We start from the raw sequence: 14,438 nt of genomic DNA, 5'->3' as shown, positions 1-14,438 counted from the left end.
TGCCATGTACTGTAGGTAATACACTGACTATAAACAAGGAACTCACACAACCCCACTTCAAATAATCCAAACTATCCCTTTAAGCAATATAATTATAGGGAAGTTAAGATGGCAAAGCAAAACAAGAAGAGGAAACCGCTGTGCTGCAAAGTCATGTCATGTTTCAGTAAATACAGATGCATATTGTTGTCTTTCAGAGATTGAGGTCACTTTTTGGAACTGTATATATTAAGATCAAGACAACAGAATGAGTTTACATAAAAAAAAGACAGAAAATGTCACGTTTAAGTTTAATTCTACAGCTTCCAGTTGTGAAGGCGTAACAGTAGCAGCTGCATGTACACAAAATCCCCTGGGCATCAGATGATATTGTGACTTATCCAGACGCTGTGAATGACACACAGCCCTATAACCTGCTCATGCCAGATTCACAATTAATTTTGCTACTCATTTTATGCTGCTTTGTAAGTAAGAATTTAGCTTGCGTTTTTTCTTTAGTATTCAGTACAACTCCCATGTGTTTCCTTCTCCTCCTACTCTCCTCTTCCATCCCTACAACTTGTCGCGCTCCATGCATTTCTCTCTAGCAGAGCAGGAGACGCTTTCATCATTAGCTGCTACTCACCAGTCAGCCGGGCCAGCTTGCTGGGCAGAACAGACTGCGGCTCAGGCTGGCCAGATGGAGGTGAGATTATCCTCCATTAGATAACATAATGGTACGGTGGCCCTTTTTCCCTGCAGACAAGTAGACCGGTCCACTAGTCAGTCATTCCTACAACAGCTCCTGATGATGAGGATGCTGATTTTTATGATTATTTGCATTGTTAAAAGTATGACAAAGTAGCGACGGGAGGTGGCAGCAGAAGGAGCATTACTGCAGGTTAATTAGGCATTATATTTATTCCAGTGATGACTAATATTGTCATTTTGTTTCCAGGACTTTAAATTGGAACATTTATACCATTCAGCGATATTGTTTCTCACTGCAGTCGAGTCATTAACCATACTTAAATGTTCCACCCACAACCGTTTAAGTTTAGTAACAGTAATGGTGTTATATTGTGCAATAGGTGTTTACAGGGACAAAATTAGGGACTGCCACGGATTTCTCAGGGCCCACCCATGGTTAAAGTACAGTATGTGCATTCAGGATACTTGAGGCACTTCAAAAAAAAAAAAAAAGAAAAAAAGTGGCCACCAAATGGCATTTTCCGCTACATTATGTAAGACGCGATTATCCTGCAAACTAAGCAACCAAACAAGGAGCCAACTAAACAAATGTGTAGACAAAAAAGCCATAAAACAGTCTGAGTCGTGAGCTGGGTGGGTTAGACTGGAGCTCCACATAGATGCTGCTCTGATCCAGAGAGAGCCATAAATTTCCTGATGATGACTGTAGGGAAGTTTAGAAAAAGATGCAGGGATTTAGTCATTGCTCTGGGGGAAATGTCAGACTGTGGCCAATGAACACAACAAAAACAATATTCAATCAGCCAAGAGGACGGACGATAACTAACTCAACACTGTCATCTGGAGGCGCTTGGGTGCAAATGTTTCAGGGGGCGAAGACAAACAGGAAGACACGACTCTTCTCTCAGACTTGTATTGGTGCCGATTTTGTCGTTTCAACAGCCATCTGGCTCCTATCAAGATTTCCATAACTTTCTAGTATAGCAAATAGTCCACATGGGAGACGGAACGAATATCCAAAACAGTCAATTAGTGTGAGGTGAACTTTTCTGGCTTCAAGCTTCTATTATTGCATCCACTGTGTTGTGAACACATCTGTAGAATCAGTGACTCATCACCTGTTATATATAGATGGATATGCACTGTCAACTCCACTAAATCCAGCTATGGAGAACATAAATAAGCTAAGTTTCAGCGGTGGTATCATCAAAACATAGTGGAAAGGAATAGGATGTACTGCAGCTGCACAAGCCGGCGCACAGCAGCACATTCAGCAAATTCTGAAACTATATTTGCCCTATGGAATGATAAACTCTTGAAATACAGCAGTAGGTGCAAAAAGGAGTAATCAGAGTACTGTATTGACAATAAGATCTGTTAATCATAAGCAGATGAAGCACTACACTTCTGTACATACTGTAGGGATTTCTGTAAACTGAGCTTAGACCAAGTCAGTGCATCAACAATGGTCAAGTACTTTTTAAATGCATCCTATGTGTGACTGAAAACCAGTGCGTGGCAGCTACACAGGGTTTAAATCAGGTCTCCACGCACACTTAGCATGAGGCATTTCCTGTTCTGCGCTATACACTTGCCTCTGCCTGTATATTTACAGAGATCATGTGACTGTCAAACCAGTTTGCTGCTTGTACACAGTACTGTATTATTTGAGCAAGCAATCAAATGTACATAAAAGAATGCAACTGTAAACTGTAATCTAAATGTTTTTTCTGTTCACATGAGAAGCTGACGCTAATCAATAATATGCAGCAGGTTTATGCAAAATGTGGGCTTTCGTCATGCTGAACATCATCAGCTGTTTGTCTGAAAATAGAAACGGCTGAACAAACTTTGATTGTGATCCAATTTTTACATGAAACATTTTGCACACAGGATATGAGTCACATATCATCTGTCCTTGAACACACCACAGGAATGCACACAGCAAATGATCTTAAATGGTCACTCAAGTACCCAGTGAAAAATTCGGGAACCCCAGGGTGAGGACAGTCAGATGGTGTGGAGGTCTTGTTTAAAGGAAAATACAGAAGTTTGGAATGAATTCCTCCTCTAGGCCCAAGAGGGAAAATGTGAGAATGTGAGATACCCCCTGAGTGAATCCAGATGCAAGATATTGAAACCCGACTGCAAACTGGCTGAAACCAGACACTGTACATACACACGAAGGGTGCGTGAATGTCAACATCCTGCTCACTTCTGTCGTACCCACAACGCCTTTCAGCCGCTTCTGAGATCTCCAGAGCTGAGAAGACGCAGAGCTGCAGAATAATTTGACGCACTCGAGACACTCGCCACAGTGTGTGTGCATAAAATGAGTTGGAAAAAACAATTCATGACATACACAAGCAACGTTGTATTTAGAGTGTAACCAAAAAAATCCTTGTGAAAATGTGACACTGAACCTCTTCATCCATCAAGAATCTAACTGGCACTAAAGTACAGGTTAGTTTTTACCTCCTTTTTAAATCAACACACAAAACAGATCGCACATACAGAAGATGCATATATAAACACTCGGCCATATGAGAGAGCAGCCTGTGAGAGCAGACTGCGCCTGTTAGGTTTGCTTGAAATGCAAAGTATCTCCTTGATGTTGAGTTTGTTGGAATAGAAAAAGCACTCCATTTTCATTTCTGAATTATTCATGCCTCCTAAGTGGGTTATCGTCCATTTAAGGGGCCCCACTGTGTATACGTTTAGTGTATGTTAGTGCAAGGAAAACCCAGAAGGGAGAAAAAGAAATAGAGGGTTGTGTTCTAACCACAAAGTTCAATATTTCTTCTTGTCAACCTTCTATTTGCATTATGCGAGTTCTTGCATTCTGAAGCTTTACTTAAAGGGAAATTTCGGTTTATTTCAACCTGTCTCCTATTGTCCCAAATTTGTTTCAAGTGACTAGTGACATAAAAATAATAGTTAGCATGTTAGCCGTTAGCCTAGATACAGCCGGGGCGCATAGTAGCGTCAGACCTGTTAAAACGTGAGTGAACGGGCATACTTCAAGTGCAAAGTTAATCCACTAAACAAGCTTTTTTTTCCCACAAAGACCACCTCATATCGTTAGGATAAATGTCAGAGAACATATAGAAAACGACAAGTAAACGTGTTGTCTTACCTTACCGGTGTGCTGCCATGTTTGTTTATCATCTAGCTCTGCTTTCCAAAGTGCAGCCGAAATATCGCGAGAACAAGCAACAATCTCATACCGTGCCTGAAATCTTGCCAGCTCTAGATAAAGCCCAGCTGGATACTACTCCAGGTGGAGGTGTCTCGTCCCCGGTCACATCCAGACCTTGAAAATAAGACTGCAACCGGTCCCATTGCTTGCAACAGAGGCATTCCTCTTCTGTGGGCACTGGGGCACAGCATTCACAGGTACACCACCAATCTCCAGAGCTACGCAGCCTTGCAGCAGCCATTCCTCCTCTCTCGTCCTCTACCTGTTGTGCCTCTCTCTCTCTCTCTCTCTCTCTCTCTCTCTCGTTCTTCAATTTCACAAAGCTCTTCGTCAGTGTATTCTGGCTCAAATAAATAAGGGTGGCCATCAAACTCTGCAAAATCAAATTCCTCCTCCACAAAGTCGAAGTCTGGCAAAAAGTCAGCCATTATTCTATAAATCTTTCATAAAATAAATGAACGAACTTTTCAGGCTACTGTCCAGTTCTGCCTTCCAGCTGTTGCTGCTTGTTCCCAAAAAAAAAGCTTGTTTAGTGGACTAACTTTGCACTTGAAGTATGCTCTTTCACTTACGTTTTAACAGGTCTGACGCTACTATGCGCCCCGGCTGTATTTAGGCTAACGGCTAACATGCTAACTATTATTTTCACTAGTCACTTGAAACAAATTTAGGACGATAGGAGTCAGGTTGAAATAAACCAAAATTTCCCTTTAAAATAAGTCAGGGTGGGTTTTTTTTTAAAAGACCTTTTCAAGATCATTTTTCTAACCAAACTTAAGACAGATTTTCAGACAAATCTTCTGTTAGTATAAAGGTAGGTAGTATGTACGATGGCATGCAGAGGTTAGGGCACCCTTGGTCAAAATTTAATTTACTCTGAATAGTTGCATGAGTGGAAGTTAAAGGGATTTTTAAAAGGCATGAAGTTAAAAATGGAAAATGCTTTTTTAATTTTGTTTGGTACAATTTTAGAGTGAAAAAAAGGAAAGGAGCACCATGCAAAAGTTTGGGCAGAGACATCTGAGCTCTTCGACCTTAAACTAAAATAATTGATCCCCACAGAGCAGGAGAAGGTTATAAGAAGATAGCACAGTGTTTTCAGGTAGCTGTTTCCTCAGTTTGTAATGTAATAAAGAAATGGCAGTTAACAAGAGACCAAAAAAACAAATCATAACCCCTGTTTGACAGCAAAAGACCTGCAGGAAGATTTATCAGACTCTGGAGTGGTGGTGCACTGTTCTACTGTGCACTGACTCCTGTACAAATATGACCTTTATATTCCACAAAATTCAGCGTCAGAAGTTTGCAAAGGAACATCTAAACAAGTGTGATGCTTTTTGGAAACAGGTCCTGTGGACTGATGAAGATAAAATAGAACTTTCTGGACACAATGAGCAAAGGTATGTTTGGAGAAGCCTGGACGCAGACTTTCATAGAAAGAACACCTGTCCAACTGTTAAACACGGAGGTGGATCAATCATGTTTTGGGCTTGTGTTGCAGCCACTGACACGATGAACATTTCACAGGTAGAGGGAAGAATGGAGTCAGTTAAACTTCAGTAAAGTCTGGACGCAAACATCACAGCATCTGTAAAAAAGCTGAAGATGAAGGGAGGGTGACTTCTACAACGGCATAATGATCTTAAACACACCTCAAAATCCACAATAGACTACCTCAAGAGGCGCAAGCTGAAGGTTTTGCCATGGACCTCGCAATTCCCCGAACTAAACTTCTTTGGAAATCTGTGGATGGACCTCAAAAGACCAAGAATCTCACAGAGCTAGAAGCCTTTTGCTGTTAGAATCCGCGAAAATCCCCCAAACAAGAACTGAAAGACTCTTGGCTGGATACAAAAAGCGTTTAGAAGCTGTGATACTTGCCGAAGGTGGGCACTACTAAGAACTGTGACAAATGTGTCATCTTTATGTTTTTTGAAATCAGGTCATCTTTTACTTGCTTAACTTATGTGGTCCTGTGTAGAGGTGGGTTTCATGTGAGAATATGGTTTTAAAATTGAGCTAAGTTAATCTACATTTTGCCAGTAAGTGCAAGTATAAAGGTAAAAAGACAGTTTTAGGAATATCAGAAATACGGACCTTTTTGCAGAACTGCTTGACTCTTTTTGACAAGAAGATGGGTAAATTAAATTGGACAAAATGTTTGTAGCAATTCAGAACTGACAAATTTCAATATAAGACAACTATAACTTTTAAACCTGATGTGTATAAAATGCAATTTTAGACATTTTTAAGACTTCAAAAGGGACCTGACATCCTGCTTTGGAGCATGTAGCTTCACTGATCAGGGTGACAAAATTAAAAAAACATACAACAATAATCTCTGCAGAAGCTTCTGTGTTTTGTTTTAAAGTTGATCCTCTGGTGCAATGGTCCAAAGGCAATACTTAAAAGTGGCAGCCATCACATACAGTGGTGTTGTACCATGAGCACATCGTCAGGGAGAAATCCTGTCATCTGTTTGGTGTTAAGTTTGAGTATTTTGAGAATATGTAGTTCCTATGTGGCAGGGTATAAGGAAGAGGTTGTTTTACTGCTCTTGTCAAAACCTGCTGCCTAGTTGGTTAAAATAAACAGAAAAAAAATAATAGCTTAAAGAGTTTTTGAAACTGATGACTAAAGAACTGGAAATGTTCTAAGAGGTGATGTGTCAAGTGCTGGAGGTGTGAACATGTCCACAGAGGAATGTCTGCACTCACTTTTCATACAATTATAGACCTCATTTCAAATCTTGAAGGCCTTCCAGACCAAAGACGCAGTAAAAATGACAATGATGATCATCAAAGCATGCAGATTATTTCCTTTGATCTACCCACCAGCTGTGATAATATCAGCCCAGCTTGTTGGTAACTGTCAATATGCATCACACACCCACTTCGTCCAGTGCAGACCTGCCTTCCTTCTGCCACACAGCTAATAGCTATAGCTCCACGGGCCAAACAAAATCGAAGTTTCAGGCTCTCTTTAAAGAGGTTACATGACTTCTTCCAATTATCTGCTTTACTGTATAATGCACCTTTTAATATCACAAGGCAGGTAACTTTCAAAGACAACTTTAATGTGCATGAGAAGACATGAACAACAGATGACACATCAGAGCATACAAAGTGAGCTGACTCTAAAATAAAGATGTAAGGATGCAAACTGTATCAACAACCTATGGAGACGTGTCTGTACCTAGAAATATACAGTATCTCTCAGACTCTTAATTCTCAATATCCAATCAGATTTGTTTGGTTTTGAAAATTAAAACAATGCTTTTGTGCAAACTGTGTTTTCTTCTTTAAAGGCATCAAAACTCAAACGAATCTCAAGAGAATATAATGAAACAATACATAAGATATAGCAGAGCGGCTGTTTTTACATCAAAGATTGGATCACTGCTGTGATGAGCAAATGATAAAATTCATGACTCCTCAGTCCCGGAGAAAAGAAGAAGATCCCCTATTTTTCTCCACCTTTTCCTAGGGTGGAAAAACAGAATGAGCTACTGTAGTCTTGTGCAGAAGGAAAATGGGCGTTTCCCTTAGTCTCGCAGCTGTAGAATCACTGGGTTTGCCAGAACCAACAACAGCTTTTGCGAAAATCATGATGTTTCCACTGGCTCCAAATTAGCCTGCAGGGTTTGCGGAGGGTTGGTTATCAGTCCATCTTGAGAAAACTGAGAACCTTTTCCTGTCTGTGTCCAAATTAAATTGTCTCCTCTGGTTTCAAGTGTGTGAACTAATTGCTCACTTCCCTCCCCCTTGATGTCCTTAAAATCATAGGACTGCACCAGGTCGTTTGAGGCTCAACGTGGTCCACAGGAGTTATTTTTCACCAGGTTTATTTGACAGTCCTCTCCTTTAAGATGTGTGAGGGGAACAAAGTGGAGAGAAGACATAAGAGAGACAATGCACTCCACCCTGCAGATGGTCAAGTCGGAATGTAGTGAGAGGCGGAGGCTTGTTTATAAAAGAAAAAAAAAAATACCTTGGTGCCGTTTTAGACAGGAACTCCCATTTTTCTGTAGTGTAACAGTGTAATTGGCCAATAGTTACACTAATTACACTGACGACTAATTACACTGAAATTACAGAAACTGGGGAGTGGTTATTTCAAACTCTTACACGATGACTTTGTTTAGAATACAGAAATGAGTGCAAAGACCCCATACAAGAGAGCGCACGGGTAAGCAACCAACAGCTGCTGCCCATCCATGGCCAATGCCGAGATGAAGATCTTTGAGGCCGAGAAACTGCACCAGCCAATGATTGTTGCCGTTAGTATAATTCCAATCATGCCCCTAAAAAGGACAAGAAAGTAGAAGGAGGTTACCTTTCAGTGTTTGAACAGTTAGCTGCAGTAAGGCTAAATTTATATAGTTTTATTAAATGTAGAGCTATTTTTAAAACTCCTAAACATCCAACTAAAGTAACATTAATATAGCACTTAAACTGAGCACATTAAGCAACCAGTGATCATTTTCAAAATACAAGAAGTGTAAACTACGCAAAGTTGTCTATAGTAGGGGTGTAACATTTAGAATATGCAGTGTGTTGATTGATGTTCTGCCTGGAAACATTTAACTGTATGCCATTAGCAACATGTGCTGTGGTTAGCACGACATGTTGAACGGCATGCTAGTCAGCCACACTATGGTGGTTGCAAATGAAATGCTGGAGCTTGAAGACCTGCATGCTAGTTCCCAAGCAGCTACAACAGCAACAGAGAGAGAGAGAGTTGTGCATAACACATGGAAGGTGTGTTGGCATTGCTCCACTCTTGAAGGACATGTGAATGGAAACATGCTGACATTAGAGAGCATCAGATGTGTCGATCAGTGGGACGAGGAAAAGCAACCGACATTTCGTATTTTCAATTTCATAGATGCTTTTCAGTTTAATAGCTTGTTGTGACCTGTTGCCTTTTGGAAAGTGTTTGATCAGTGTTTATACAGTGCATTATAGAAGTGTTTGAAATGTTTCTTATTTTTATTTTAATAAAAATAGTTAAACTATACCAAAGTTGCCTGTGGGCAAAATGTTACCAAAGTCCCCAGTAAGAGAATTATGTCAGTTTTTGGCATTTGTTTTTTTTCCCCTGCTGTACTAAACTCCTGCTATATGTGAACTGAACCTGAACTCAACAGTGTCTAGCAGTGTGGTCTAAAGACAAAGAAAAGCCTTTGTTTGACTTACAGGTTATGATAACATTCATAAACTTTACTGTTTCCCTGTGTACTCACTGTAAAGAGAGGAGGACTCCAAAGCTGGAGAGGAGGATCATGGGGAGGAGACAGTATCCCAGCACGCTGGCCACACAGCCGAATGAGACGCCCGTCATACTCATTAGGTTGAGGAGGCAGTACATGCCAAGGCAGCCGATTGCACTGATACCGTACACGTAGCCAAACTGGATCTTACCTGACTGGTAACGGAAAGGCAAAGAATACATACATCCACACAGTGAGACAGAGATATACACACACCTACACTTTGACAGCTGTACAGGTAGGTGTACAGTTTGTTTCATAAGGTGCTGCAGGGATGTCAGTGCCTGTTTTACTGACACAAATTCCTACAAATTATTATTTACTAATGATAACCAAATGATTTACCAGGAGAAGTGTTGCTCCAAATGCCAAACAGAAGACCATGGGGCCAGCCAGGTCTGTCTCATTCATGATACTGCCGTCTGCTGCCTTCAATGGATGGAGCACCGTCAGAGTCTTCTGCCAGATGTGGTCGAAGTTGATCCCTAATTCTAAGGCAGAGAAAACACACATCAGAAATGTTGGATATTAGAACATGATCTATGATCAGACATAGCTGGAAGAAAAAAAAATAAACTAATAAGAGTTGCATAACAACTTTGGAAAGAATAATGGTGACAGAATAAAGCGTGGAAGAGATGCAACAGCATACAGTGTGCACAACTGGTTTACTATACAAACACTACGCCTTCACAGTTACAAAGAAAGGTCTCGCCTCCTGGAATAATTAAACTTCTCCCTCAGAGCTTTGCATGAGGAGCAAGGAAGGATTTCTCCTCAGAATAGCCTGAAGGTTTGTCTTCCCCTATCCAGGACACACTCATTTTAGTTTAAAGTGTGAATTAAATTAAAACGATCATCAACATTTTCATGGTTTCAGTGCATTTAACAAAGCTCAGAAGTCAGTCTGACATTGATACATAGCTGTGTGGTACCACACGTATATTCAAGCACAGGAATGGACGCAATGAGAACAATAAAGACTGACCTCTAGGTCTACGTGGGGTCAGATGTATTAAACTGATTTAGTCTGTCGTTTAATAAAAAATAATTTAAAAAATCTTCAATTTCTATAAGTGTGAGAAGCAAAAAGTGCAACTATTGCACATTGAAGCCCGGATGGCTCGGTCCAAAGAGTCAACAACACAATGTAATTAAAAATTTTTTAGTGGTAGCATGTCTGCTAAGTTTTCTCATGTGTGTAACTAGATGGAAACTGCTGCGAAACTTTTGGAAAAGTCAGTTCAGCCAATTTTGCAGTCACTTTGCCAGGTAGCCAGCCTTTGATCCATCAGTCCCGTCTATGCTATCAAAACTCTGCAGCTATGAGATTCTCTGCCTCTGGTAGTGATTGCACCTGGCAAATGAAACTTTAATTTCACGCCTTAATAACAGATCTTAGGTTCATATCCCAGAAGTGAGATTACAGACTGATTTCAACAGGACCACTATAATTTTATATTTTAGGAATTCAGCTGGTGCTTTACAACTCACATGCAATTATTCCAAAAAATGGTTGACAGTGAAACTTGAGATTATTTTCACTAACTGATTATTCTCCAGTTTACCCCAAATTACAAAGTCCAATAAAGGTATTCAACTATAAATACTAACTACTAATATGAAACAGCGTAACTACAGAAAATTTTCATTGTTGAGAAGCTGTAACCAACTCTGACTCAGTGGTTTTTATCAATTTTAAGTATAGAAATAGCAATCATCTGACAGAATATCACTCAGAGTCACTCACAAAATTCCTGCTCTTGCAAATGTAAAACATTTTAAGAGAAGTGAGAAGAGCTGCATGAGAACCAAGGAGGAAGGTAGCAGTCATAGCTTCCAGGTTGTGGTCTCCCTACCTTCTAACAGTGGCGGCTCGTCATCGAAGCTGCTGCTATACATGGATTGTGCTGGTGATGGGGTGTAGGTCTGTGTGGGCTGGAAGATTTGTCCTGTGTATGGCTGCTGGGGCGGCATCATCCCTGGGGAGGAGTAAGCCATGGGCTGGGAGTAGTCATACTGACCAGCGTACTGCCTGGGAAACACAGAATAACACTCAACAGTATTCACTGACTGAAAGGATATTAGATGATTTCTAAAGCTGTCTATTTCACATAGTATGCAGCCAGGCAACAAAATGCTAGATTTAGGTTAGGTTAGTTGGTTAGTTTCAGCAGCTGAAATGGCACATGCAAGAATAATAATGTTGCTCTTGGAGGTGTTAACAGCTGAGGAGCATAAGGCTGTCTTTACTTACTTGTTGTAGGGGTTTTCAGTGTTGCTGTAGCCATAGGCTGCCTGGTTTTGGTCATCTACACTGTAGCTAGACTGGTAAAAGTCTGTGTTAAAACTGTCAAACCCTGACATCTTTCAGTCTGTTGGAAACACAGGAGAAGAAACAGAAGCACAACTTATCAGCTAGGTACTTTGGTCTACAGTGAAATGATACAATACAAACGTTATAAAACTGTTAAGAGCTGTTTCACTGAATGACTAAGCTTTGTAATATAAAGTCCAGTTGGCCTGAACAACAACATGTACATAACCTGGAAAAGACAACTTGCCATCACTACCAGGGCTGAGAATGTTTGAGGCGTCAATACTGCTGTTGGTAAAACCGAGACTAGGACTTAAACAACCACGTCTATCTATTAGCATCTCTACCGAGTGTTAAATCACGCTAGCGCAATAAAAAAACGTTAACGTCAGGGACCGTTAACTGACGGACGTTCTGTATCTCGTTAGCTCAACCAATATTCACTAGGTTACGCGATACACGTCGTTGTCTTTAATACATTTGAACTGTTATTCACTGCTCTATCTAGCTGCTGTTAGGTTAAGATTGCATGAAAGGTTTCTTCGTAACAATTTAAAACAACTGAGAGCTAAAGTAGCTAGCTAACGTAGTCAGCTTCACACACAAACAAAACAAAGATAGAATTATATCTTGACAGTCTACTTGACTTTTAAATATTTAACTGTATACTGTCAACCACCTAAAAGAAGAAGTAACTTATCTTGTTAAGTAAACAAACGCTAATATTAATCTCGGGGTGGCTAACGTACCGTTAACTCTGCTGCTAGCAGGCTAGCCAATGCTAGCTAAATCAGTTGCGGAGACCTAGCTTGCGTGTTTCGTGCATAATGTCAGCGGCGGCTTTAATATGCCGTTCAACTCTCCTTACATAAGCATTATACTTAAGCTATAAAGCATTGATAATGCTAACACTTACCTATGTTGTTTGACAAATCTACCTAGAGTCCTGCCAACTTGGTTGCGGTTGCTACGTGTCAGGAGAAAGGTAAAGTTTCCGGGGTGAAAACATAGCCGACGGGAAGTTGTTAGGGACATTGGCAAATTGCCCTCTGTGGAAAATATGGCGCGATCTACAGGCGGCTGTCGGTATTACAACTATAGCTGCCAACTACAGGCTGGAATATTGTATGAATATACTACATAGTATAGTAAATACAATTATTTTTATGCCTCATAATGGGGGTTTTTTCTGGGTGAAATAGCGCACTTCTGAATGTTACAGACCTGTGCTAAAAATCCTTATGAAGTCCTCCTGCTCACCTTTGAAATGGTGTTTTAATACAGAGAATGGGAGACATTATGGAAGCAGAAATATTTTTATTGTAAAGGTCAATCCACTTTTAGTTCTTAGACTCTCTAGTGTTATGGATTGCCCTCATGAAAAATGAACATCTGCAGCCTACATTTTACGAGGTCATGGATGCTTTGCAAATATCACATTAATAGGCTATTAAGTGGTTTTGATGCATTTACACAGTAGTCCAAAGTACCAATAAAAAACTAAAAGGCCACTTGCTACTGCGTGCAGATACACAATAACCCCCTATTATAATATTCAGTCTTTCTTTTAACAATGATTAATAAACACATCCAAGACTTGTGTTAAAAACAGAGAGAGATATGGTTAAACATCACAAACTACCTCCTTTTCTGCACACCACAGGTAGGTATGAGGCCCTACTGGGTTCTGACCTATAGCTTGAGAAAACCTGTGTCTGATACTGGTAAGAAATACAGGCAGAGGGTAGAAGATGATTTAATAGGACAAGCGCTGGGCACCTGCAAGAACAAAGGTGTACCCTTTCATCAGGATGCAAAGGAGCAGATCAATCACTCTGCCGGTGCAGGAGAACTGCACGGCTACCAAATACTGCAGGTGGATCCATCCTCTTTGGTGATGACAGATAATGTAAAATAATAGGCTGACGACCTCTGCTGAGGGACAGGAGGGAATGGGAGGCGCACAGCATTACTGATGTAGGCTTGACCTTAAATGAAAAGAACAGATGAGAAGCAGGAAGAATCATGCTGATCCTCACTAATGCTTTATATTATAGTCAAGAGGATACAAGAGAAAAGGCCGACAGGAACAACAAAATACATATGAATTCAGATGACAAAGACATATGGTAAATATAAAATGATCAAATTGACTTTTTGTGATACTGCAAAACTAGGAAATTCATACCAATGTCCTTCTGTCACATCTATGAAAACTACTACGCTGGCGTCCTACCCAGGGGTTATTAAAACAAGATTATTTCCACACCAGTGCTGAAACAAAAACACCTCTGGCATCCATAACAATAAAATGTCTGACTTTTAGCCATAGATTAACTGGTGCAGTGTGAAAAGGAAGTAAATTATACAGACTTGGCTCTGCTCCTGGCCTGGAGTTACAGAATTCTTTACAGAATGAGAAATGGGAAAATAAATACAGCGGAAAAAGGCATGGAGGAAAACTTTCTCATTATTCAAAGGAGACGTATTGAGCCTCTTCTGTCTTAAACAGAGAAACTCTGATTGAGTTATGGGTCTCAGGGCCACAATACGTAGAGGAGCCTTTTGGTCAGCGCTGCACAAAGCAGTCGTCTCAGCAAGGTTGCACGAGTTTGGAGGAAATTTTCTTGCCAGGAAACTCTGTGACCATCTGTCAAATGTAGTTTCCTGTTGAAGGCAATGCTGGCAACTAGATTCAAGCCTTTCATGTTAAACCACTTGTTCTAAGCTAGCCCAGAGACACTTGTACTGCAGGTCTCTTTTTATGCTGAAAGACAGGCAAGTCATGATGTGTGAAAAGTTTGGGTGGGTGAGGAAAAAAAAAAAACTAAACAAACAAAACCCAATAAACAAAACAAACAAAAAAAAAATGTCATTAAGAAACCTCTCAGATGTGCAGGCCTGACATGGATCATTTCTCTGCCTCATGATGAACAAAATCAATTTGATGCTGGAAACAT

The 14,438-nt window shown here is 40.4% G+C and overlaps 1 protein-coding gene across 1 annotated transcript; it reads right to left on the bottom strand.

Annotated features, from left to right (window-relative positions):
- Positions 1 to 6,944: 6,944 nt before the first annotated feature.
- yipf5 (Yip1 domain family, member 5) lies at positions 6,945 to 12,544 on the bottom strand. Its single transcript, XM_049592753.1, has 6 exons — positions 12,395 to 12,544; positions 11,419 to 11,536; positions 11,021 to 11,196; positions 9,507 to 9,652; positions 9,135 to 9,316; positions 6,945 to 8,192 (listed from the first exon to the last, which is right to left on the bottom strand). The coding sequence occupies exons 2-6, from the start codon at positions 11,526 to 11,528 to the stop codon at positions 8,030 to 8,032; spliced, it is 777 nt and encodes a 258-aa protein (XP_049448710.1). The 5' UTR covers positions 11,529 to 11,536; positions 12,395 to 12,544; the 3' UTR covers positions 6,945 to 8,029.
- Between the last annotated feature and the right edge of the window lie 1,894 nt (positions 12,545 to 14,438).

The sequence above is a fragment of the Epinephelus fuscoguttatus genome, linkage group LG12 (assembly GCF_011397635.1).
Source record: "Epinephelus fuscoguttatus linkage group LG12, E.fuscoguttatus.final_Chr_v1".
Taxonomy (NCBI): Eukaryota; Metazoa; Chordata; class Actinopteri; order Perciformes; family Serranidae; genus Epinephelus; species Epinephelus fuscoguttatus.
Note: the sequence above shows the minus strand (reverse complement) of the source record. Positions and strands in the feature narration are given on the sequence as shown.

Excerpts from the sequence above, each read along its gene's own strand:
- yipf5 (XM_049592753.1), bottom strand. The coding sequence starts at position 11,528 with ATGTCAGGGTTTGACAGTTTTAACACAGACTTTTACCAGTCTAGCTAC. Across the intron at positions 9,653-11,020 it reads CGAGCCGCCACTGTTAGAAG|AATTAGGGATCAACTTCGAC; the intron begins GTAGGGAGACCA and ends TCTCTGCCTTAG. Across the intron at positions 8,193-9,134 it reads GGAGTCCTCCTCTCTTTACA|GGGCATGATTGGAATTATAC; the intron begins GTGAGTACACAG and ends TGTCCTTTTTAG.